Source organism: Lutjanus erythropterus, chromosome 10 (genome assembly GCF_056507025.1).
Source record: "Lutjanus erythropterus isolate fLutEry1 chromosome 10, fLutEry1.hap2, whole genome shotgun sequence".
NCBI lineage: Eukaryota > Metazoa > Chordata > Actinopteri > Lutjaniformes > Lutjanidae > Lutjanus > Lutjanus erythropterus.
Genome location: NC_139326.1, coordinates 37,856,549 through 37,883,486, shown reverse-complemented (window position 1 = coordinate 37,883,486; position 26,938 = coordinate 37,856,549). Strand labels below are relative to the sequence as shown.

Here is a 26,938-nt window from a genome sequence, read left to right as displayed (position 1 = left end):
CTTGTGAGAAAAAGACTTTCCAGTTAAGTATTTTTACAAAATACTTTTAACCTTTGCCCCTCCTGAAGGATTGGACATTCCCAATTGTTCAGTAATCAAAGAATTCACTGAGAGTTTCTGGTTGGTTATGAATTAATCAGACAATTGTATGCCATTACACTTTTACCCACTTGATGGTGCTATTTTTACAAGGAAACCCTTACTGGTATGATGTCATTACAGCTGTTTACCTGTAGCACATCTGTCCTCCTGTATGTCCTTGGTTGAAGAACTTCACAATAAGAGAAACTCTTATTTCTTTCCTGTCTCTGACTGATACAGAAAATGTTTATCACCAGTTTCTCAGGCTTTGCACAGTAAACTGACCTTGGTTTTAATCAGCCTGTGTGTTGCTTTCTGACTATAATACAACAGCGCCTTCTTTGATTGAACTGAAAACATCATCACACTGGTAAGACAGCAGTTGTCCTCTTCTCTTTCCTTGTGATTCATTCATCATTTATGCTGTAGTGGTAAATATAGAGGTTTGTAAACTGTTGTTTAGTGAAATTTATCCACTGTTTTTTTCCCCTCATTGATTCATTGATACAGTTGATCTGAAAATAGGTGAAAAAACTCTTTTACTCAAGTTTACTCTGGTTTATAATCCACTACACCCCTGATTGTAATCAATAGAAAGTTTGATTAAACTAAATTAAGACATCTCAGTTATTTGAAAACTGTGGTGCCAAACTCATGTGATTCTAAGAGGAATTTAGCCCCTAAGACACACAGAATGTCTCTCAAACTGCTCCTCCGCCTGAAATGAATCGAAGCTTAAAAATCCCTACCTCTTCCTCCTGCTCTGAAACACAGCACGCTCCTCCCCTTCAGATCTACAGTTTGAAGATGGGTGCAACCACCATGTGGTGCACCGCTGGCACTGGCAGGCCTTCTCACTGCAGAGACACATGTTGTTGAGATCAGAGCTCATACTTGTTTTGCTTCTGTGGAAAAGAAACTGGGACATTCCTTACCGCCAGAGAAATGGAATGGCGCAGAAAAGAGTTCAGCTGGATCGGGAAACCTTCTCTTGTTCCATCTGTCTGGATCTACTGAAGGATCCGGTGACTACTCCCTGTGGACACAGCTACTGCATGAACTGTATTAAAAGCTTCTGGGATGAAGAGGATGAGAAGAAAATCCACAGCTGCCCTCAGTGTGGACACACCTTTGCACCAAGGCCTGTCATGCTGAAAAACACCATGTTAGCAGCTTTAGTGGAAGAACTGAGGAAGACTGAACTCCAAGCTGCTCCTACTGATCCCTGCTTTGCGGGACCTGAAGATGTGGCCTGTGATTTCTGCACTGGGAGAAAACTGAAAGCTGTCAAGTCCTGTCTGGTTTGATTGGCCTCTTACTGTGAGACACATCTTCAGCTTCATTATGAACAGTGGTGGAAAGAGTACTGAAAATCTGCACACAACTACAGCTACTGTTACACTGCTAAAATATTACTCAGTAACAAGTAAAAGTACTGGTGTTTGAAATATCCTTAAGTAGAAGTACAAAGTATTCATCTCAAAAACTACTCAGAATATTAGTTACTTTTAAAAACGTACATTTAAAAGTACAAGTACCCAAAAAACTAATGACAATAATTTGAGTATTTGTAATTAGTAACTTCCACCCCTGATAAAACACAAGCTGATGGACCCCTCTGAGAAGCTCCAGGAGAACATCTGCTCTCATCATGATGAGGTGATGAAGATGTTCTGCCGTACTGATCAGCAGTGCATCTGTTATCTCTGCTCTGAGGATGAACATAAAGGCCATGACACAGTGTCAGCGGCAGCAGAACGGACTGAGAGGCAGAGAGAGACTCGACAAAAAATCCAGCAGAGGATCCAGGACAGAGAGAAAGATGTGAAGATGCTTCAACAGGAGGTGGAGGAGATCAATCGCTCTGCTGATAAAGCAGTGGAGGACAGTGAGAAGAGCTTCACTCAGCTGATCCGTCTCTTTGAGAAAAGACGCTCTGATGTGAAGCAGGAGGTCAGGTCCCAGCAGAAAGTTGAAGTGAGCCGAGTCAAAGAGCTTCAGGAGAAGCTGGAGCAGGAGATCACTGAGCTGAAGAGGACAGACGCTGAGTTGGAGCGACTCTCACACACAGAGGATCACAACCAGTTTCTACGCAGCTACCCCTCACTGTCACCACTCAGTGAATCTACAGAATCATCCAGCATCAATATCCGTCCTCTGAGGTACTTTGAGGATGTGACAGCAGCTGTGTCAGAAGTCAGAGATAAACTACAGGACCTTCTGAGTGTGAAATGGACAAACATCTCACTGACAGTGACTGAAGTGGATGTTTTACTGTCACAACCAGAGCCTAAGACCAGAGCTGGATTCTTAAAATATTCATGTGAAATCACACTGGATCCAAACACAGCACATCCATGTCTCTTATTATCTGAGGGGAACAGAAAAGCGACCACAACGACAAGACGGCAGACTTATTCTAGTCACCCAGACAGATTCATAAGCTGGGGTCAGGTCCTTTGTAGAGAGAGTCTGACTCAACGTTGTTACTGGGAGGTGGAGTGGGGAGAAGGACCAGTCTGTATAACAGTCGCATACAAGGTTATCAGCAGTGCAGGGAGTTTGGATACATTTGGATTTGGGCACGATGACAAATCTTGGGCGTTATATTGTTTCCCGAACAGTTATAGCAATTATATATTTTTCTACAACCGGGCTCAAACTCCCATCTCAGGTCCTCTGTCCTCCAGAATTGGAGTGTATCTGGATTACAGAGCAGGTATTTTGTCCTTCTACAGCATCTCCGAAACCATGACTCTCCTCCACAGAGTCCAGACTACATTCACTCAGCCTCTCCATGCTGGACTCTGGCTTTTAGGTAAATGCACTGCTGAGTTCTGTAAAGTCAAATAAACAGAAGTAATTTAAGGGGCAGTGGGTCAAGTTGATTGTTGTGGCATTTCTTCACTACAGTGAAATCACCTGTAAATCAAACATTATCCTCTAATTTACTCTTCTGTAATTGTTTGACTTTCTTTATGTTATGCTCCATCCTGTGTCTGTTTAGCCATGGAGGTTGTCATTTCTTATGATGACTTTTGTTTCGCTGAACTGACATTTCTCTGCATGAAAATGTAAACACTCTAAATGCTGAGGAAACATATTTATGTATTTGTATGTTGTTGTTTCTCTTCCACTGCATGGGTCCTATGGGAGAAAGCAACAGAACATCCTTTATCATAGAAATGTTGTTTTCACCACTTTGTATATTTGTAAAGAAATCTATAACTACATTTACATATATTTGTTTGGCAGTCTAAATTTAGTATGATAGAAATAATGCTTCAGTGTCAGTGACTATATTTTGATGGGAGAGAAACTGGCAAAAGGTTCCCTTGACCTCTGATCTCAAGATATCTGAATGGAAATGAATTCTGTGGGGTACCCAGCATTCTCCTCTTTACAGATACACCACTTTATGCTAATCGGTTGCAGACTGGGACAAAGGCCATGCACTTTTTTGCATGCAGTATGAATGTGTTTTGCCAATTCTATTTTGAATATTCCTGCACTGGGCATGTGGCATCCTGCTCTCTCTCTCTCTCTCTCTCTCCCTCTCTCTGTCGGCCTCGTCCTCCCTCCTCCCTCTGCCTGCTGCACACCTGAGCGCAATCACGCCCTCAGGTAAAGAGAGAGGAGGAGGGGATAAGAGGGACAGAGAGTGGAGAGACAGGGAGGCACATGGCGTGCTGCACACATGGACAGCAGCACATCTTTTCTCTTCGTTCCTTTTTTTTCCCTTCCCAAGCAGGTTTTTCCCTCCATGCGCATTTAGGTGCTGGAGTTCTGTTGTTTTAGCGTGGGCTGGAGATTGCTGTAAGTTCAGTTCTTTGCTTTTTTTGTTTGTTTTAGTTTCTGTTCAGGCAGTTTAGGGGGTGATGCTGGGAGCCACGGCCCACTGCGTTTTTGGCCCAGCATCTCCCCTCCTTTTGTTGTTTTTGGCCGGGGTCTCCAGCTCCCTTTTGTTTCCTCTTGTTTGGGTTCATAATAAAGCTTTCTAGTTACCCGTTACCTTTTGGTGTGGTGTCCTATTTATTATGTTGCAGCCTCCTACCCCTATTGAGCTGTAATTTGTTTTTGGTTTTGTTTTTTTGTATGGAGGCTGTGACACTGGGGTTAAAAAGTATTGGGAATTCCATAAATTGAGTCTGACCAGTAAGTTTTTGGATTCAAGGAGCCAAATTGTATTCATATGTGATGATATTAGTTCTCATGGTAGCCATTCATTGTAATGAGAACATTTTTTGAAACTTGAACATGATAGTGGTTACTAAACTAAATACTGGGGGTGATCTAATCTGCTCTATGACAAAACATTGACCCTCTGAATTCCACTGAGACGTGACCGCTGATCTATGAATGGGCAACATTAAGTGTAAAGTATTCCAAATTTCAGCTTTTGTGAATTTTTTTTTCCAAAAGTCTAGATTTCTGTATATATATTATTTTGTTGTAAAGCCATTTGATTGCTTGTAATTTCATTCATCTGAAGAACTAGATTTTTAGGCCTGGGCATCTGGCAACACTACAGAACTTCATTATGATGCTGTTTTCTCACACGTTTTCCCTTTTTCAAAAAATTTGTTCTGTGACTTATCCTCTCCCGCCTCCAAGATCCAGCAATTTATTTTTGTCCTTCGTGGAGGACATGACACAGAGGCCTTTATTTCAAACACAGTGTGCAGGTCAGTCCTAGGGTGCTTTTCATTTCGTTGAATTTTGCCTCCTCGTCTCCTCTCTCCTTCGTCGACCTGGAAGTCGTTTCCCTGATGATGGATCTTCCAATTGCTTAAATACACGTGGAGGAGACAAGGAGACGAGGAGAGAGGAGGCTTCTGGAGGAGCTCAGGGTGAGGATTCACCGGTGTATCCTATGTGGAAGTCTTTTATTAATTAAGGGGTGTGCTGTATAAATGACGCACTCCACGTTATCCTGAACACAATAAAATCAATTTTAATTACACAGTTTATTCTCACAGTTACATGATGAAACACAGTATCATGCACCGTCAGTCTGTGTGTGATGTGTCTGACACTTTAGGATATAAAGGTGACTTCTACTTTTTTTGAGTGATCATCAAACAACACAAACCCATGTATATATTAGATGATTTAAAATAAAGTTTAAATGATCCACGTATTTAAAACAAATTACAAAATTAAAGACTACTGTGAGTTTTTAGAAATTGTTCATAAGTAAAGGCTTCTTATGGGCGTTCAGCTGCAGTCCCTTTGACAGCTGATACAGCTGTGCAACACGTCATCAATAAATTACGTTGCTTCAGACTGAGGCTGTGGAACGAGGATTTTTCACTTCAGAGTTTCATCTCCTCGTCCTTGCATCTTTACCTCACATCCCTCTTTCATTTTCTTGCTGGGTGAAGCTAAGACGCAAGGAAAGGAAGCGAGTGGAGGAGACGAGGAGACCAATTTACTGAACGAAAATGAACCTATAATGTCCTCTGAAAAGCACATCCTGGGCTTACTACTGATGTACATACATGTGGGTGTGGTCAACAGAGCACATCTTCTGTCATTACAAATATGGCACTTGAGCAAAGATGTTTGGGAGTTAAGTAAGCAAATTTATAAAGATATAATGTTGTTGTCTTCATAAGAAAGTGTTTTTACTTATGAGGTTTTCAACTATATTATATTAAGATTTTCTCATTTAAGTTTAGCTATCCAGACAAAACAATATCAAATGAGGTGCAATTACTGCCACGACTATTGATTTAATATCCATGAATACATTTTTACTTTGTTAAATTCTTAATGGTAATCAATCGATTGTTGATTAAGATCTGTACTTTAAATGTCTGCTGCTGAAGTGTTTGGTTTGTTTTTTGTCCACATGTCCTGGTTTTCATTGGCCCGTAACTAAGTAGATTACATCATGAAATGCATGTACTTACATACAAGTACAAGTACAGACTTTAAAATCGACTCATAAAGTACAAGTACCCCCAAAGCTACTTAATTACAGTGATTTGAGTATTTGTAATCAGTTACTTCCACCTCTGCTCCTAATTTAGCATTTATGGCGTCAGCATGTTTTGAGTGATTTCCACTGTCAAGATTTACCCATCAAACAGTTTTGAATGACATAAAGTACTACTTTGTCTTTAAAAAGATTTTTTTAAATGACAAATGATACTGCTACTGCAGCAAAATCAAGTAACTGGTCAGCAAGGAACAGAGCAGTCACCAAGTACCAGACACATGTAGTGGTAAAATATATGCTGAACTATATTCTATTCCTTATAGTCAGTTCTCAGTTCTCATGATTTGTCAGACACCAATTGGTTAGTTGTCCTTGAACACACAGCTGCTTCTTCGGAAGAACAACACCTGATATCACGAGCACTTCCTGACCCTTTTGATAAGCACTTCATAATCATCCTGTCTCAACCCTTCTTTGTTTTCCTTATTCCATAAGACAGAGGTACATTTGTGTTTCTTTGTCAGTTCCTTTTACACTCTGTGTGACTGTGTACTGATCCTTTGCAAAGCTCCATTAAAACACCACAAAGACAATCTTGGTCTTCGTGCCTGTTTTCATTTTCAGATTTTCCACCACACACACAAAACAAAACTCCAATGCTACACCAACATATGACTGACTTACTTCTCTGCTGTCTCTTAAAAGTTTTGTTCACGCAGGAAAAACAACAAATACTACGCTGAACAAACCAGCATAGAACATATCACAGCATTGTTATGTGTGTTACTCACCAATTGGTAACCCAATAATTTTATTGTTTCCTTATTCAGTTTATACAATTAGGCAAACACAGGATATTTGGTTACAATATCATTACATACATATTTTTCCATCTGGCCTGTAGTGCTATTAATCCATCTAGATTTTTTTGGTGTGAGTTGCAGAGTTTTGGAGATATCAGCTGTAGAGCCGTCTTCCTTCTCTCCAGTATAATGGGACAAAATGGCACTCTGCTTGTGGAGCTCAAAGAGCCAAACAGTGTTTCTTTGTAGAAGTCTTGCTGGCCAATAATCCACAGACCTTGTTGAGAGCAGATTCATGGAGGAACTGTTTTCTTTCTGAGGCAGAATCTATCAGAAGTTTGAGCAACACAAGCCAAGTCATTTAGTTTCATTATATTGGAGAGAAGACAGATGTCTCTCTGGTCGATATCTCTGGAAGAATAGGTACTTCACCATGTTTTGTCTGCACTTTACTGAGTGCACTCTAGTTATGTGTGTAATTACAGTGTCATTATTGAATTAATGAAAAAAAAACATGTTAAATGACAATTATTTAGCTTTTTTCTTTCATAACTAATTGTTTTTCACTGTGATGTGAATTTTCCATGTCACAATAAAATCAAATCTCAAACAGAAAACAAAGTGAAGGGGTGTGTTGCATGTCTGTGGTGTGAGAGAGCAGCATAAACATGACAATAATAACAGACATAGCACTGTCAGTAGTTTCAGTAGTTTGTAGTGATAAGCTGTCTGTAGTTTATTGATGTGAATTGCAGGCTGTACAAACAGACATTCAGATCTGGTCAAATATTACTCAACTACAAGTGAAAGTTGCTCACTCAAAACTTTACTCGAGTTAAAGTACTAGGGTACTTGCTTTTAAAAATACTTATGTCTTCAACAGTACAAATTACAAAGTACATTTTCTAATATCAATACATGCTGTATTGTTTTCATGATGCATTTACAGAACCTTGTAACTCTCTGAAACCATCTAATGATGCACTGATGCTTGTAGAACCACTCTGCTACACAAAGTCTATAGAAACATCTATAAAAAGTTCAGCATGCAACCAAAAACAGAAATGGACAGATATTGTCATTTTCTGACATAACTGTATTAAAATCACTTCATAAAATTAGATAAAACCAACTGTAAGGAGTCCAAGTCTGTTAAATAAATGAGATTTTTCTCTGTCTTCAGGAGCAGTATATATACATGAATTATATGGTATTTTTCACCCCAATAAAAACAATCCAACATTAAAAGCTGATCTGGAATTAATTCTCCCTTTCAAATTATAATAATATCTTGGGATTTAATTTAGTCTTTCTCCTGTCGTCACCATTACTGAGTTTTGTTTGAATGAAAGAGGGAGAGTTTACTTGTTCTTGTTACAGAGCGCCTGGATGACGTATTTCTGCTTTTACATCAATCCCAGTTGAGAGCGAGTACTGTGATTGGTTTCCTTCTGTGAGGAACACAGCATGTGGCCAATTGTATTTTAGAAAAGAAAAAACAGCAACAGCTGACTTCAAAGATCTGCTTAGACTAAAAATAACGAGTAAAAACAACCTTCCTCGAAATGTAGTGGAGTGAAAGTCAGAAGTTTCCAAAAAAAACAAATACTCAAGTAAAGTACAGATACTCAAAAAATGTACGTAAGTACAGTACTCAAGTAAATGTACTTTGTTACTGTCCACCACGGACTATAGGATGGATGAATGTTCTAGTAAATAAAGTGTCATAAGTATCACAGCAATACATATAGGCAGTACTACATACAAAGCAGTAATAAATACATAAATGCACATTAAAATATTAAAAATGTATGTAAAATGTATTTACTTCATTATCAAAGTACATCGCAGCCCTAAAATTGTAAGGTGTAAAGAGGGTTTTAATTTGAAACAGACAGGAAATGTTGAGTTTGTATTACAGGGACAGTTCATCTCAAAATCAAAAATGCATTTTTTTTCTCTGGCCTGCAGTGCTGTTTATCTGTCTAAATTGTGAGTTGCAGAGTGAGTTTTTTTTAGATATCATCTATAGAGATGTCTGCCTTCTCTCCAATATAATGGAACTAAATGGCACTCGACTTGTGGTGCTCAAAGAGAAAAAAAAACCTTTGAAAATGTGTTTCCTTCTAGAACTCATGACCCAGTTAGTTGTGAACAGTCTTTATTATCAGCACTTTCATGGGGGAACTACTTACTTTCTGCAGTATAGAATGTACCAGAACTACTTTAGACTCTTCTGGAGCATTCGTTCTACTAGACAGAAAATAGTTCCTACAGGAAACTGCTCACAACAAGCTCTGTGGATTATCTTGAGTAACGGGGTCATGATTTTTGGTTTTTAATTTTTCAAATGTATTTTTTGGTGCATTGAGCACCACAATCCGAGCACCATTTACTTCCATTATGGTGGAGAGAAGGCAGATATGTCTATGGCTGATATCTCCAAAACTCTGCAACTCACATCAAAAAAACTCAAGACGGACAAATAGCACTACAAGCTGGGGGAACAATATGTTTTGAGGGTGAACTGTCCCTTTAACAGTATAACGCAGTAACTTTCACATCGTAACTTCAACTAGTAATTGAGGCCATAACTTCACTAGGAAACTGTTTACTGTGGTCATAAATCAAGTGAGAAGCAGGCTCATTTAGCCATAATGGTACATTCAGTCAGACTTCTTTGAGCCACCAGTGGAGTCGCCTCCTGCTGGCCATTAGTAAGAATTCAGGTTCAAGGCACTTTAGCATTGGTTTCACTTTTCAGACCCAGAAGCTCTGACTTTGGCCTATTTTTGACAGAGTAAACATGGTTATCTGCTGAACCTTTACGGTTAGGGTTGACCATTGTGGGTTTAGGGTCGACGCTGGGGCCGGGCCTTTCCCCTCAGCCGGTTTGTTTCACATCCCATTTCTTTGAAAGTCTTAAGGACTCTGCTGAAAATATTAAAAGGGGAACACATGCTGACATTGCATGACAGAGGTACCAGTAAAAGGTCCGTGTGTGAGGTTTAGGACAGGCCCATTCAATTAGCAGTCTGATATGTCCTTTTTGAATTTTTCTTTGGCCCACATGAGGCTGCCTGCAAAGACTGGTGTGTGTGTGATAAGCATGGCTGTACCGAAACAGTTCAAAGCTTTGCTTGTTCGTTTAAATTAGTATTCTCCTATTGATAGCTGGTCATGTTGCCGGTGTTTTGCCGGTTAAGCTCGTCTTGATATTTTCACTTCTTCCAGCAGGACTCAGAACACAACGCCTGCTGCTCCTCTCTGTCTGTGCAACAGACACAGCAGGTGTTGTGTGCGCAGCTTCAGTACAAGCAGCACACACTGCACCGGCCTCGGACCCCTACCCAGCTGCCTCTCAGACCACTGCCTCTCCTACAGAGAGAGAAATCAGTTTCAGCCAGAGGAGGAAGAGGAGGAAGGCAGTGATGCTCCACTGTAGCCAGTGTTTTACCACGATAAAGGTGCACATTTTTCAATTGCATTTTGAAAAGTGCACTGGAAAAATTACTACTGAAGCATCAGAGGCCAAAACATGGCATTCAGAACAGCCTTAGTGATAAGATAAATAAGACTAAAGCACATATCTGAGCTACTTTGAGACAGTGGAACCATAGATTTAGCTATATAGCTAGACATTGATTGCAACTTGCTCAATTCTAAAGTGAACTGACTTGCCAGCCACAACAAGTAACTTCAGTGGCTACAGAATCACGACTTCAGACTGTTGACTGCTCACTCACAGCAAAGTTAAAAACAACTCCTTTAAGTCTTGCACATACTTTTGGAATCCTGGCCAAAGAGACAAACTGTAACGAGGTGCATATTTAATTGAAAAACCCAGTGTTTCCTATAAGATGACTGTATCATGTGAAAATGAAAATAAAAGTAATGTTGCAACATGCTGTTCTGCAGAAGGAGAGAGAGTGAGAATAACATTTAAAGGTTGATAAGCAATACAATGCATCCTCGCTCAATTCAGTACACTCTATAGATGATAAAAGTCATCATGTATAACATGGTTACTGCAGAGCCTTGTGAACTATTCAAACAATCTTCTTCTCCACCTCATGGAGAAACTGTTAGTCATAACTAACTGATATTCCTTGAAATAGATTATTAAGATTAAATTAAACTTTGTCTTCTCTTCATGCAGTGTTTTCACATACATGTCAGGCATAGTGGAAATTTATCATAAGACTACCTGACAGGTGATCAGATGGACATTTCATTAAAAAGCCCAGCATTTCAAATGAAAGGACTTCATCATGTGAACATTCAATTAAAAGTAATCCTGAGGTTTGTTCCGGAAAGAGTGAAATTATTTTTAAGACATAAAAAAATATTTTTCTTGTAATATGTTAAGATTATTAAACTGATAAGCAATAAAATGCCCCCTCTATAATAAAAGTCAGAATTTATAACATGCTTGCTGCATCTTTTGACATGCAGACACTGCTGTGGATCACCCCAGGAGGAGTGTAGGAGAGCAGGGATAAGAGCCATGCTAACCCAGCTTGGACTTAAAGGGACAGTTCACCCCGAAATGAAACTTCATCTCTAGTCATCATCTACTCACCCTCATGTTGAATGAAGGTCAGGTTTAGTTTTTAGTCCTCAGAACAGTTTCATAGGTTTCATAGGAAGTTTCACAGGAAAACAGTGTTGCAGGATCTCCCAAACAACAGAAGTGAATGGTGACCAGTTTTCAAACATGAAAAAAACAACAAAATAAAAACATAAAATGCCTCCATACTGCTTGTCTGGTGTAATCCAAGTCCTCTAATGACCTGACATGCCAAGTTGACTTGAGAGATGTCATTTACACCATGTTTTAAGCCAAAACTCTTCACTGTAGATGTTTAGCTTGGAGACAAGTTCACATGCACATCGTTTTAACAGTGTGTGTGTGTGTGTGTGTGTGTGTGTGTGTGTGTGTGTGTGTGTGTGTGTGTGTGTGTGTGTGTGGTGTGACGGTGTGCACGTGCAAGTGAATGGCATGTCACTATTCACTTCAATTATTTGGGAGATTCTGCTGTTGTTCTGATGTTCTAAAGCAACTGTTCTGTTGACTGAAATGAGTCTCTGAGCCGAAGTGTCTGCAGAAGAAGTGTTTGTGTTTCTGTGAAAGAGGCTTTTTAGAGGAAAAGGGAAGGAGAGGGAAAGTGAAACGGACACAGGAAAGTGGCAGCATTGCATCACAGCGCACAGCAGCCCTGTGTGGGTGTTCCTCCAGTGTATAAAAGAGAGTGATCCTGTGAGCTGGACATCATCAGGAGTCCAGACTGAAGACAGACACAGAGGAGTGTGATCCAGAACCTGTCTACAGACACAACTATGAACTCAGCTGTCATCGCCTTCCTCACCTGCCTGCTTGTCTTCAGTGTACAAGGTACTGTGTCCTGTCATGATCTTGTCCTTCTGGTCCACTCTCAATATAAATATACTCATCTTTCCTCTTACTGTATGTTAATTATCTCTTACTGTAGATAATAAGGTTGTGTCTTTTCCTCCCACAGGGCAACAGGTCAGATCCAATAAGTGCAAGTGTTCAAACGGTTACATCAGCGGCAGGATGTCCAAACACCTCATCAAGACAGGACCAGTCGTCCATGATCCCAGTGTCTTCTGTCCTCGTACAGAGATCATGTGAGTAAATGAGCTGAATGAAGCCACGTTTCCTGACACGTCATTGGTCGGCTTCTCTCTAACAAACCTCTTTCTTCTCTCTCAGAATCACAATGACGTCAGATAAGGAGAAATGTGTGAATCCACAGTCACCCCTGGGACATCTCATTCTGAAGAACAGGTAAGATCAGCCAGACATCATGACACAGTGTTCATGCTCGGGCTCTCCAATGTGAAATATTACTGAGATATTACGGTTTCAGATCTCTGCTTCTTACTGACGGTGTCATTTTTTGATTCAGGCAAGAGAAGAACGGAGCTGTGAGCAAGACGACGGCTTCAAGCTCAACAAGTGTCCACACGACATCAGCTTCAAGCTCAACAAGTGTCCACACGACATCCAGGCTGTAGGACCCCAACACTGCACTGAAACACTGTTGTTGTGATAGAGGAGTTCCTCATCATTGTTGTCTTTATGTAAATACAATGAGTGTATAAAAGTGATCAAACTGCTGTCAATGGCCAGTGTTCTCTTAACTTAAATGGTCTTCATATGTACATATCAAGTAAATAGTCTATTCTTTGTATATATTTTATAAATAAAACACAGTTGATCTGACTTTCAGTGCTCTGTATTTTTTTTTTAACACGACATAAACTAGAGGAGGTCAATTAGTAGAGTGCAGAGCCACACCAGGCAGCAGACAGTGAAGCACCTACTGCAATGCCACCACAACAAGATGTCAAACTGAAGCAGTTGTTGATCACTTGTGGCCCATAGTGGTCGTATAAGAAGAGTGAGAAGTCAGCCGTCAGCAGTCGTATAAAACAGACCAGTCAAAAAATATAATTACTACCTCACAGTTTTTTGTCTCCACTCTCCAAGACTTCGAAGGACCCACCTTCAAGCGAGGTGGGATGACATGTCACCGGCCACGGCTGACCCCTTTCTCCCCCTCAAACAAGTGAATGGTGTGATACTCGTGTGTGCAGGAGAAGAGAGACAAAGACATTTCATATAGTCTCTTTAAGTTCAGCTCTCAGTACTTCTGTGTCTTCTAACAGAATCTTTATGGTATCTGCATTATTTTACCATTTCATATTTGCTCTGACATGGCTGTGTTGGACTTGTGTTAAATTAGTACTGATGAAACCCTCAAATGAAAACATTTCCTGTTTGTGCTGCTTCATTCAAATAATGAAATTAAAGGGGACCTTCGCTGTGACAAATTTGAGGAAACAGTTTGTTTATCCCAGAGACATGTTTGTACAGTTTATCCACCACGATACAGTCACTCGACTCAAGCATCCTCAAGCTCATCTTCAGGTAAAAGACACACTTTCAAGCAGGTAGTCCTGTTGTAATGGATATGCAAACCCCTGCTGTGCTGGGCTGACGGGCCGAGTCAAACCGAGTCGAACCAGGCCAGCTCTGTGTATGGAAAAGGGCCATTAAAGACTATTTTTTACAGAGGACTGACAGATAGCTGAACATTATGATGTCACAGTGAAGCTGACCTTTAACCTTTTGGATATAAAATGTCATCATCTAATCATTTCATCCTGTTAGATATTTGTGAGTAATTTTGTCATAATTAGCATATTAAATATTGAGTTGTGACCAAAAATGTCTTTAGTAAGGCCACTGTGACCTAGAGATTTGAATCAAATCAGTTCATCCATGAGTCCTACCGGTCATATGTGTGGAGTTAAAGTGCCATGTTCACAAAAAGGGGACAGACATGCGGTCATAGTGACCTTAAACTTTGACCTTTGACCTTTGACCTCCAAAATCTAATCAGATCTCTGAGTCCAAGTGAATATTCTTGAGATAGAATGGGATGACCTGAAAAAACAATGCCTCTGGCAATAAAACCATACAGACATAAAAGTCTTTTAAAAGGTTTATTAAACATTCTGATTCACAGAGGTCCTTCAGCTTACAGTCATGAATGTACACACACAAAAACAATGATTGTTCCAGTAATATTCAAGATTGGCTGCAGACAAACTGTAGTTCCAGTGATCATGCACAAAATCACTCCCTCCCGCACGCACTCAGGGAAGCGATTACATGATCTCCTCCAGGCTTGTCTGGTGGGAATAATGAATGTATGCTTTCCTTCAGCAGCAGTCTATACGTACTGTGCATGGCCAAAAGTATACGGATATCCAGATGCATATTTCCTTGAAAAGGGAAGTGTTTCCTATAAGAGGACTTTGTCATGTGAAAATGAAATTAAAAGTAATCTTGCGTTGTGGCAAAGTAGTTCCTACATGAAACAGCTCAAAAGAAGGTCTGTGGGTTATCTTAAGTAAGCCATGACTTTTGGAAAGAGACACTGGTTTTGAATTTTTAAAATATATTTACTTTTTGGTGCACCATACAAAGAGTGACAGTTATATATTGGAGAGAAGACAGACATCTCTATGGCTGATATCCCCAAAATTCTGCAACTCACACCAAAAAATCTAGGTGGATAAATAGGGGACTACAGGCCAGGGGGATTTTTGACTTTGGGGTGAAGTGTCCCTTTAAAGCTACTCCTGGCTAGTGTCTGAGGGGAACTCCAACAGGACGAGGGGAGGATTCTGTATTTACACAGTCACAGTTGACAAACAACAGTGACCTGAAAATACACAGTGTGTCCACAGACACATGCACACTTCAACCCACACACACACACACACACACACACACACACACACACACACACACACACACACACACACACACACACACACACAGAGAGAGTTATGTGCACAAGGTCATGGGAACCAGTTCCATCCAGCCAGCAGTCAGCTGTGAACATAATGCTCAAAACACACAATACAAGTAGTGGGTCAGTTCAAACACTGCTCAACATGTGAGCACTGACTGCTGTCAAACTGCTGCAGAATTAGATGACAGTGCTGCCAAAAAAAATCACTTCTGCACTCGTTTTCACAGTTTTGTCCTTTATCAGTCCAAAGAGACATGGACATCTGACCATATAAATATAAATATCTTTATAATAAGCACATGAAAACTGGGAGATAGGAGCCAAAGTTTCATTTTAATCTGGACGATTTACTATTGTCAATATCATAGAAAAATAGAAGAGCTTCAATGATTAATTGATTAGCTGTCAACTATTAAATTGATCAACAACTATTTTGATAATTAATTAATTATTTTAAACCAAATTTTAAGAAAATTATCCAAATTCAGGTCAAAATTCTCTGATTTCAACTAAAATATGAATATTATCTGGTTTCTTTACTTCTGTCTCACAGTAAAGTCGATATCTTTGGGATGTCAGTAAGACAGGACATTTGAGGACGTCATTTTGGGCTTTGGGACACACTAACTGGGACAATTTTCCCCAGATGTTCAACTTTTTATGTGAAGATGTAAACTATATTATGATAATATGAAATATTATTATAATCACTATCTTATTGCTGCTGTTTACATTCAACCTGATGCTAATTCGAGAAATGCACTACAAAATTATTGCCTCGGTCAATATGTGTGTATGCAAATAAGTATATAAGTGCATACATTGCTTTATTTTGTCTTACATTTTATCGTATTCTACTCTGAATTTAATCACTCAAACATTCCTCTGGGCTCTATCCACCTCATGGAGAAATTGCTGATATCAATAAATCTGTGTGATGTTCCTTGAAATCGATATGATTAAACTGCATCTTCTGTTCATGCAGTGTTTCCATATGCACGTCAGGCGTAGTGGAAATTTATTACAAGACGATGTCACATGAAACGAGGTACTTCACATGCCAGCAGCACAGAGAACATCATGTTTTCTGACCACCAGTTAGAGGCTGTAACATCACTGTACAGACACCAACGGGAGTCACATATTCAGTCTACATCCGTGGTCATTTTTAGCACATCCTGTTGTCTGATTTGAGGGATTTCCCACAAACCACAAAGAAGAGGAAAGATCCAGGGAAGAAATTCAGAAATGAAACTGAAAAAACTGCAGTTATTCAGCCTGATCAGCACAAATGAGATGTTTCATCACTCACTTGATTAAACAGAGGAAAAAAATTCACTTGCACATGGTTTAAATCCACTTACACAAATATCTGAAACTTTTTTATAGAATGGTTTGTTCTTTATAAACACAGAATACTACTTATCTCATAATGCCATCTCCATCTGTATGACTCTATGCTGTTTTGCTCCCCTTGTGTCCTGATGTGAGAAAAAAAACTGGGATACATATTGTGATGTTTTTCAGCTTTTTTTGTGATAGTGGTGGGAATATTCCCAGTAGTGCAGGAGAACATGTGCAGTGAGTGAACACAGCCTTGGTGTGACTCCTGTCAAAGCCAACCTCCTAATCAGGGCCAGTCATTATAAGGCACCTGTTTTTTGTTCTCTCCTTTTCACTGTTCTGTCCGTGCTGCTTTTCTTTTGTGTTTTTTGCTCCAGGTATGTGCCAAAACACCCTTTGTGCACAACTTTACCTGTACTGCCTGTTAGTTGTTTTTTGCTTTAGCAGTTGTGATATGTGTACCTGGCCAGGTGCAGAGTATGAATGTCCTCCTGCTCACCTGTATCTGGTAGGAGCCCCACACCAGAGGTGGTAAGTAGCCGGTGAGCCTGGCTAACTTTGGTTTGCCCTTTTTTCGGTTCACCTGCCCCCTTTTAAACTCTGCGGTTTTGCCCTTTTAGCTCACTTTTAGTTTAGTGTTTTGCCCACTATTGTTACTTTATTTGCTTTGCCCATTAGTGTAGTTGCCCATTATTGTGGATTAGTTCTCCCCAGTTGCTTATTATTTTGTAATAGTTTCCCTTATTGAGTCACTAGAGTCCAGTTGAGTTTGTATTATTGTTAAGCCAACTGGGATACTTTGTTTTCTTTATTTCAGGAGCAGAGAGTCGTATTGTTGGGAGGCTAGCCACCCGTTGATGAGGTCCCTTCACTTTTGCATGTCAGTAATTGCACTGGGACACCATAGATGGCACCATTTTTGTTTTGAGGATTGTTGTGATGTTTGCTGTGTCCACCTGTGATGAGCAGTGTGCTTCTCAACAAGTAGCCTCTTCTCAGCTTCACTAGTTTCTTTATTTTGCATATGTTGGACTGACTTAGTTTTTGTAACATTCACTGTTTTTAGAATTTATATTGAGGCGTTTTTAGCATTAATTGTAATAAAGCAACTTTATCCACTGCATTCATTTTGTTATTTCTTGCTTATTAATCTTTTTCTTCCTTTCCAGAAGCTCCAGTCTCTGCTCATTACTTTAATTTAGCTTATTCTTGTAAATAAAACTTTTGCTTTATTTGACAACATGTCTCTGCCTCTTATGAGCTGTCTGGCTCACTTTCTGTTCTCCCCTCATTGACACCACCATTACACCATATCAATCCAAGCAAAACCTAACCCCCCCCCCCCCCCTCGCCATACAATCAAATAGTAGGACCAGGAGAAAAATGTAAAGAGAGGTTGCATACCTTTTTTTTTTTTTTTTAAATAATCCATTAAAAATCAAAAGAACACAACCTCACTCTGTCCTGAGTGTTCTAACCAACCTTACCAAAAAGGCTCAGATATGTTTGTAAATGTGGAAGTGCAGCTGAGGGGTATTCCATTAAGAAGTAGAACCTTTTTGGAGCTCAAACTCAAACAGCACAAAACGATAAAATAATGGTGCACAAAGTATTGCCAGAAAGTTTTTTTTTTTTTTTCATGATTCCAACCCAGAGGTTGACATCAGCAGTGTTCAGATGAATGGTGCAGGTTCTGTGTGCCACCAAGCTCCTGTCTCTTGTATTGAGAGGATTGAACTGCACATGTACAACTTAGAGCAAGAGTCAGTGGGTGAAAAAATTATGCTCAAAGCTGTAAACACGTGACCTCTAACTTAAGATAACACAACGCTTTTTTAACACCACATTTTATTGCAGAATGTACATTTTATTCATCAACTACACAACATTATAATTGCTCATTTAATTAATAAACAGTATATATTTCAAAGTAAGTCTTCTTCACTGAAGCTTTACGTTGTGGGGAGAGATGGGGTGGCACCCTATATTGACCAACTGCCACTGGTATGAAACATGCACTATATAAACATATTACGGTGGAGCTCACTGCACTGTAACCTAAGAAAACACACGTAAACTAAGAAAACATCTGTATTCATTTGACAACACATGCACTGGCCATGAATCTAGAATTAATGTGCTAATTATGACAAAAATCACATTCAGATATCTAACAGGATACAATGATGACATTTTATATCCAAAAGGTCAAAGGTCAACTTCACTGTGACTGATTCTAATGTTCATCAGCAAACACAATTATTAGCAAGTTATCAACTGATATTTATGATCAGTTACATGACAAAGCAAGTTTTCATATTGTGTGGCGATTGAGGAAAGCACAGACAAAACCTCCAGCAGCTGTTCAGCAGCAATTTTCACCATGTCTTTCATGTTAAAGACCAATTCAAAGTGACAGAAGAGTTGCTTAGTTTGTCCAATGCACGGCTAACTAATGTATATAAAAATGCAAAGCTGCTTTGGTTTTGCTGTAAGTTATGTTAGCAATTGTACAAAAAAGTAAAACTCTCAGAAATGTTGTTCTTTCTTGCAGAATGAGGAAAAATGTGGAAGCATGTTTTCTCAATTTGAGTCTGGACTCACTGGAATGGCAAAACTGTTTTGTTGTATACAAGTATGATAAATGAATTAATATGATTTATTGAATTTATTCCCTCATGTAACAATATTACAAAGTAGCCATTCTGTACACTAAAATGAGTCTCTGAGCCAAAGCTTTGTGTTTGTGTTTCTGTGAAAGAGGCTTTTTAGAGGAAAAGGGAAGGAGAGGGAAAGTGAAACGGACACAGGAAAGTGAAAGCATTTTTCCAGAGTGCACAGCAGCCCTGTGTGGTTGTTCCTCCAGTGTATAAAAGAGAGTGATCCTGTGAGCTGGACATCATCAGGAGTCCAGACTGAAGACAGACACAGAGGAGTGTGATCCAGAACCTGTCTACAAACACAACTATGAACTCAGCTGTCATCGCCTTCCTCACCTGCCTGCTTGTCTTCAGTGTACAAGGTACTGTGTCCTGTCATGATCTTGTCCTTCTGGTCCACTCTCAATATAAATATACTCATCTTTCCTCTTACTGTATGTTAACATGACTGTAAATGCTGCGTGTTGCATTTAAGAACCAACATAAATTGATTTCACAGATGATCAGCAGATAATAAGGTTGTGTCTTTTCCTCCCACAGGGCAACAGGTCAGATCCAATAAGTGCAAATGTTCAAACGGTTACATCAGCGGCAGGGTCGCCAAAGACCTCATCAAGACGGGACCAGTCGTCCATGATCCGACTGTCTTCTGTCAACGTACAGAGATCATGTGAGTAAATGAGCTGAATGAAGCCACGTTTCCTGACACGTCATTGGTCGGCTTCTCTCTAACAAACCTCTTTCTTCTCTCTCAGAATCACAATGACGTCAGATAAGGAGAAATGTGTGAATCCACAGTCACCACTGGGACATCTCATTCTGAAGAACAGGTAAGATCAGCCAGACATCATGACACAGTGTTCATGCTCGGGCTCTCCAATGTGAAATATTACTGAGATATTACGGTTTCAGATCTCTGCTTCTTACTGACGGTGTCATTTTTTGATTCAGGCAAGAGAAGAACGGAGCTGTGAGCAAGACGACGGCTTCAAACTCAACAAGTGTCCACACGACATCAGCTTCAAGCTCAACAAGTGTCCACACGACATCCAGGCTGTAGGACCCCAACACTGCACTGAAACACTGTTGTTGTGATAGAGGAGTTCCTCATCATTGTTGTCTTTATGTAAATACAATGAGTGTGTAAAAGTGATCAAACTGCTGTCAATGGCCAGTGTTCTCTTAACTTAAATGGTCTTCATATGTACATATCAAGTAAATAGTCTATTCTTTGTATATATTTTATAAATAAAACACAGTTGATCTGACTTTCAGTGCTCTGTATTTTTTTTTTAACACGACATAAACTAGAGGAGGTCAATTAGTAGAGTGCAGAGCCACACCAGGCAGCAGACAGTGAAGCACCTACTGCAATGCCACCACAACAAGATGTCAAACTGAAGCAGTTGTTGATCACTTGTGGCCCATAGTGGTCGTATAAGAAGAGTGAGAAGTCAGCCGTCAGCAGTCGTATAAAACAGACCAGTCAAAAAATATAATTACTACCTCACAGTTTTTTGTCTCCACTCTCCAAGACTTTGAAGGACCCACCTTCAAGCGAGGTGTGATGACATGTCACCGGCCACGGCTGACCCCTTTCTCCCCCTCAAACAAGTGAATGGTGTGATACTCGTGTGTGCAGGAGAAGAGAGACAAAGACATTTCATATAGTCTCTTTAAGTTCAGCTCTCAGTACTTCTGTGTCTTCTAACAGAATCTTTATGGTATCTGCATTATTTTACCATTTCATATTTGCTCTGACATGGCTGTGTTGGACTTGTGTTAAATTAGTACTGATGAAACCCTCAAATGAAAACATTTCCTGTTTGTGCTGCTTCATTCAAATAATGAAATTAAAGGGGACCTTCGCTGTGACAAATTTGAGGAAACAGTTTGTTTATCCCAGAGACATGTTTGTACAGTTTATCCACCACGATACAGTCACTCGACTCAAGCATCCTCAAGCTCATCTTCATGTAAAAGACACACTTTCAAGCAGGTAGTCCTGTTGTAATGGATATGCAAATCCCTGCTGTGCTGGGCCGACGGGCCGAGTCAAACCGAGTCGAGCCAGGCCAGCTCTGTGTATGGAAAAGGGCCATTAAAGACTATTTTTTACAGAGGACTGACAGATAGCTGAACATTATGATGTCACAGTGAAGCTGACCTTAAACCTTTTGGATATAAAATGTCATCATCTAATCATTTCATCTCATTATCATTATCTCACATATTTGTGAGTAATTTTGTCATAATTAGCATATTAAATATTGAGTTGTGACCAAAAATGTCTTTAGTAAGGCCACTGTGACCTAGAGATTTGAATCAAATCAGTTCATCCATGAGTCCTACCGGTCATATGTGTGGAGTTAAAGTGCCATGTTCACAAAAAGGGGACAGACATGCGGTCATAGTGACCTTAAACTTTGACCTTTGACCTTTGACCTCCAAAATCTAATCAGATCTCTGAGTCCAAGTGAATATTCTTGAGATAGAATGGGATGACCTGAAAAAACAATGCCTCTGGCAATAAAACCATACAGACATAAAAGTCTTTTAAAAGGTTTATTAAACATTCTGATTCACAGAGGTCCTTCAGCTTACAGTCATGAATGTACACAAACAAAAACAATGATTGTTCCAGTAATATTCAAGATTGGCTGCAGACAAACTGTAGTTCCAGTGATCATGCACAAAATCACTCCCTCCCGCACGCACTCAGGGAAGCGATTACATGATCTCCTCCAGGTTTGTCTGGTGGGAATAATGAATGTATGCTTTCCTTCAGCAGCAGTCTATACGTACTGTGCATGGCCAAAAGTATACGGATATCCAAACATTCCACCAGAGATGGACACAAATACATGCAAAAGTATCTTGTTATAATTACTTGCTCATCATTGCTCATTTTAACTGGTAATGAAACAGTGTCAGTTTAATTCTGATGCCTCTGTATGACCTGCATAAGTTCACAAGACCGTCAGAGAGATGTTCAGCTATTTCTTTATAGTTTTTCTTAATGCCTGCCACGAGGTAAGATTCCTCTTGAATTCAGATATAATGAGCCTGTGTGCACATTTACCCAGCCACAGTTAGAGTGAGTTATACTGTACATTAGCCAGTTAAAAGAAGCAGGAGGAGACTTTTGAAGGTTCAGTGTATAAGATTTAAGGGATCAACTGGCAGCAATATCACAGCAATTGAATATATTATTTGTAAGTATGTTTTCATGAATAAGTTTCGTGTTTTCATGACTTTAGAATGAGGCCTTTATAGCTACATGGGGACGCAAGTCCTTCCATAGAGGCTGCCATGTTGCACCGCCGTGATTCTACAGTAGCCCAGACCGTACAAACCAAACACTGGCTCTGGAGAGGGCCTTTTGTGATCTTCAACCCAGGTTCTTCAACATGCATGAAAGAGGGGAGGGTTAGGCGACGTGTTTGCAGTGTGCAGGCTCAGTGTTGGATGCAACTAAATCCTACACACTGGTCCTTTAAATAAGAACATTCCTCCTGAAGAACAAAACTATACCAGAATGATATGCTGCAAAAGAAAAAAACTTCATCATGACTTCAGACTGTTGAGGGAAGGCTGTCTGCTCATTCAGAACAAAGTTTCAAATGGCTCCTTTAAATCTTGCACATACTTTTGGAATCCTGGCTAAAGAGACAAACTGTAACCAGATGCATATTTCCTTGAAAAGGGAAGTGTTTCCTATAAGAGGACTTTGTCATGTGAAAATGAAATTAAAAGTAATCTTGCGTTGTGGCAAAGTAGTTCCTACATGAAACAGCTCAAAAGAAGGTCTGTGGGTTATCTTAACCCTTAGGTGTCTATGATCACGCCGGCGTGATCAGATCACATGACGTCTGACATCATTGTTGTGATGTTTGCTGTTTCCACCTGTGATGAGCAGTGTGCTTCTCAACAAGTAGCCTCTTCTCAGCTTCACTAGTTTCTTTATTTTGCATATGTTGGACTGACTTAGTTTTTGTAACATTCACTGTTTTTAGCATTAATTGTAATAAAGCAACTTTATCCACTGCATTCATTTTGTTATTTCTTGCTTATTAATCTTTTTCTTCCTTCCCAGAAGCTCCAGTCTCTGCTCATTACTTTAATTTAGCTTATTCTTGTAAATAAAACTTTTGCTTTATTTGACGACATGTCTCTGCCTCTTATGAAATTCCCTGGTTGTGTCTGGCTCACTCCCCCCCCCCCCCCCCCCCCTCCCTCGCCATACAATCAAATAGTGGGACCAAGAGAAAATTGTAAAGAGAAGTTGCATACCTTTTTTTTTTTTTTTTATAATCCATTAAAAATCAAAACTAACTAACTTGTTCTGAGGAGAAAAAAACCTCACTCTGTCCTGAGTGTTCTAACCAACCTTACCAAAAAGGCTCAGATGGAAGTGCAGCTGAGGGGTATTCCATTAAGAAGTAGAATCTTTTTGGAGCTCAAACTCAAACAGCACAAAACGATAAAATAATGGTGCACAGAGTATTGCCAGAAAGTTTTTTTTTTTTTTTTCATGATTCCAACCCAGAGGTTGACATCAGCAGTGTTCAGATGAATGGTGCAGGTTCTGTGTGCCACCAAGCTCCTGTCTCTTGTATTGAGAGGATTGAACTGCACATGTACAACTTAGAGCAAGAGTCAGTGGGTGAAAAAATTATGCTCAAAGCTGTAAACACGTGACCTCTAACTTAAGATAACACAACGCTTTTTTAACACCACATTTTATTGCAGATTGTACATTTTATTCATCAACTACACAACATTTTAATTGCTCATTTAATTAATACACAGTATATATTTCAAAGTAAGTCTTCTTCACTGAAGCTTTACGTTGTGGGGAGAGATGGGGTGGCACCCTATATTGACCAACTGCCACTGGTATGAAACATGCACTATATAAACATATTACGGTGGAGCTCACTGCACTGTAACCTAAGAAAACACACGTAAACTAAGAAAACATCTGTATTCATTTGACAACACATGCACTGGCCATGAATCTAGAATTAATGTGCTAATTATGACAAAAATCACATTCAGATATCTAACAGGATACAATGATGACATTTTATATCCAAAAGGTCAAAGGTCAACTTCACTGTGACTGATTCTAATGTTCATCAGCAAACACAATTATTAGCAAGTTATTATCTGTACACTAAAATGAGTCTCTGAGCCAAAGCTTTGTGTTTGTGTTTCTGTGAAAGAGGCTTTTTAGAGGAAAAGGGAAGGAGAGGGAAAGTGAAACGGACACAGGAAAGTGGAAGCATTTTTCCAGAGTGCACAGCAGCCCTGTGTGGGTGTTCCTCCAGTGTATAAAAGAGAGTGATCCTGTGAGCTGGACATCATCAGGAGTCCAGACTGAAGACAGACACAGAGGAGTGTGATCCAGAACCTGTCTACAAACACAACTATGAACTCAGCTGTCATCGCCTTCCTCACCTGCCTGCTTGTCTTCAGTGTACAAGGTACTGTGTCCTGTCATGATCTTGTCCTTCTGGTCCACTCTCAATATAAATATACTCATCTTTCCTCTTACTGTATGTTAACATGACTGTAAATGCTGCGTGTTGCATTTAAGAACCAACATAAATTGATCTGAAAGATGATCAGCAGATAATAAGGTTGTGTCTTTTCCTCCCACAGGGCAACAGGTCAGATCCAATAAGTGCAAATGTTCAAACGGTTACATCAGCGGCAGGGTCTCCAAAGACCTCATCAAGACGGGACCAGTCGTCCATGATCCGACTGTCTTCTGTCCTCGTACAGAGATCATGTGAGTAAATGAGCTGAATAAAGACACGTTTCCTGACACGTCATTGGTCGGCTTCTCTCTAACAAACCTCTTTCTTCTCTCTCAGAATCACAATGACGTCAAATAAGGAGAAATGTGTGAATCCACAGTCACCACTGGGACATCTCATTCTGAAGAACAGGTAAGATCAGCCAGACATCATGACACAGTGTTCATGCTCGGGCTCTCCAATGTGAAATATTACTGAGATATTACGGTTTCAGATCTCTGCTTCTTACTGACGGTGTCATTTTTTGATTCAGACAAGAGAAGAACGGAGCTGTGAGCAAGACGACGGCTTCAAACTCAACAAGTGTCCACACGACATCAGCTTCAAGCTCAACAAGTGTCCACACGACATCCAGGCTGTAGGACCCCAACACTGCACTGAAACACTGTTGTTGTGATAGAGGGAGTTCCTCATCATTGTTGTCTTTATGTAAATACAATGTGTATATAAAAGTGATCAAACTGCTGTCAATGGCCAGTGTTCTCATAACTTAAATGGTCTTCATATGTACATATCAAGTAAATAGTCTGTATTATTCTATTATCTGTATTATTTTATTATATTTTATAAATAAAACACAACCGATTTGACTCAAAGTGCTGTGTGTTTTGTTTCCGTTCATGCATGTTAACACGACATAAACTAGAGGAGGTCACTCAGGCTGGTTAAGGAGAATGAGAAGAGAGAAGAATTATGCAACAACTTACCTAAAATACATGGCAAAAATTTATCTAATTAATATTTCAACATTTTATTCCATCATAATTCCAAAAAATAGACACATGAAGCACATTAGAATAATGTTAATAGTGTCAAATATTTAAAGTCAGTCTAATTTCCACCCTGTTTAATAGACTCCATGTCAGATTCCTGATCAGAAAAATACTGGATCTCAAATTCATCGATCACTGAAGCTGGAGATGGCAGAGGGATAACAGTCTGAACACAGGCAGGCAGGGAGATAAACGTGGCCCTGAAGCACAGGGAAAAAAACACCATCAGCTCAGAGGCAACAAAAGGCTAACAGATCACTGACGACCGCTTTAAGCCTGAGCTCTTACACATAGCAGACTGAATGAACCGGCACTGGAAGTGTGGAAACCAGGGGTGACAAAGTGGAGGACTGACAGGGTGCAGGTGAGCTGGTGGTGAGATGATTCCTGCCAGGTGGGGAGGAGACAGGAGACCGGAGAGGGAACGCCATGCTCATAAGACAAAGACAAAGACAGACGGGAGACACAGGAGGAGAGAGAAAAACAGAGGAAAACACTGTGAGATAACAGGAAGCACTGACATGGCCATGACACTTACATGACCTCTACTAACAGAAACATGTGCCACGTGTTGATAATCCTCATATATTGTGTTTGGGTGCTGACAGAGAGTAAACACTGCAATGCTGCTGCAGCTGCGGGAGGAGGACCATAGAACAAATGGACCTCTTTTGCAACCTCTGGCTACAATAATATCTTCATATACTAAAGACACAATGAATGTAATAAAGTCAATGACTGTTTTTTCAGGTCTCAAGAGTATCTACGTGATCCGAGATGTCTTTTACCTTTGTCTCCCTGAATGGGGGATTCTTCAAACAGGAACTGTTCAAAGTTCAATCAGCTGGGACCAGCATTTTAAAACTTTTAAATTAGATCAGAATTAACCAGATTTTGTAACCTTTTTTAGTAGCTATCCCAGATAAAACTGATCTTGTAGGTTTTGTCCTGGTTCAAATAGGATCATTCTGATCTAGATATCACAAGATCAGGATGATAGAATGTGGATTTGGAGTCTTTGGATCAGCCTCCATCTGTTGGTCAAAATAACATTTCATGTGAAAATGCATACTACTGTCTTTATTGATCAAAAGACCCTCAGTGAAGTAATGGTCCCTCAGTTGTAGGGTCAGACTCATCTACTTGTGTCTTCA

The 26,938-nt window shown here is 39.8% G+C and overlaps 2 protein-coding genes, 1 long non-coding RNA gene and 1 pseudogene across 3 annotated transcripts; all 4 read left to right on the top strand.

Annotated features, from left to right (window-relative positions):
• Nucleotides 1-911: 911 nt before the first annotated feature.
• Nucleotides 912-3,353, top strand: LOC146320818 (tripartite motif-containing protein 16-like; annotated as a pseudogene).
• An 8,501-nt stretch (nt 3,354-11,854) lies between these two features.
• Nucleotides 11,855-12,890, top strand: LOC146320817 (uncharacterized). The gene is made up of 5 exons (XM_084729639.1): nt 11,855-12,223; nt 12,351-12,480; nt 12,566-12,640; nt 12,762-12,827; nt 12,861-12,890. The coding sequence occupies exons 1-5, from the start codon at nt 12,169-12,171 to the stop codon at nt 12,868-12,870; spliced, it is 336 nt and encodes a 111-aa protein (XP_084585765.1). The 5' UTR covers nt 11,855-12,168; the 3' UTR covers nt 12,871-12,890.
• A 6,449-nt stretch (nt 12,891-19,339) lies between these two features.
• Nucleotides 19,340-20,182, top strand: LOC146320816 (uncharacterized). Its single transcript, XR_014771510.1, has 3 exons — nt 19,340-19,548; nt 19,727-20,016; nt 20,138-20,182. It is a non-coding gene; the product is annotated as an uncharacterized LOC146320816 (long non-coding RNA).
• A 4,285-nt stretch (nt 20,183-24,467) lies between these two features.
• LOC146320815 (uncharacterized) lies at nt 24,468-25,393 on the top strand. Its single transcript, XM_084729638.1, has 5 exons — nt 24,468-24,675; nt 24,854-24,983; nt 25,069-25,143; nt 25,265-25,305; nt 25,339-25,393. The coding sequence occupies exons 1-5, from the start codon at nt 24,621-24,623 to the stop codon at nt 25,371-25,373; spliced, it is 336 nt and encodes a 111-aa protein (XP_084585764.1). The 5' UTR covers nt 24,468-24,620; the 3' UTR covers nt 25,374-25,393.
• The last annotated feature ends 1,545 nt before the right edge of the window (nt 25,394-26,938 follow it).

Excerpts from the sequence above, each read along its gene's own strand:
- LOC146320817 (XM_084729639.1), top strand. The coding sequence starts at position 12,169 with ATGAACTCAGCTGTCATCGCCTTCCTCACCTGCCTGCTTGTCTTCAGT. Across the intron at positions 12,224-12,350 it reads GCTTGTCTTCAGTGTACAAG|GGCAACAGGTCAGATCCAAT; the intron begins GTACTGTGTCCT and ends TTCCTCCCACAG. Across the intron at positions 12,481-12,565 it reads TGTCCTCGTACAGAGATCAT|AATCACAATGACGTCAGATA; the intron begins GTGAGTAAATGA and ends CTTCTCTCTCAG.
- LOC146320815 (XM_084729638.1), top strand. The coding sequence starts at position 24,621 with ATGAACTCAGCTGTCATCGCCTTCCTCACCTGCCTGCTTGTCTTCAGT. Across the intron at positions 24,984-25,068 it reads TGTCCTCGTACAGAGATCAT|AATCACAATGACGTCAAATA; the intron begins GTGAGTAAATGA and ends CTTCTCTCTCAG. Across the intron at positions 25,306-25,338 it reads GAGCAAGACGACGGCTTCAA|GCTCAACAAGTGTCCACACG; the intron begins ACTCAACAAGTG and ends CATCAGCTTCAA.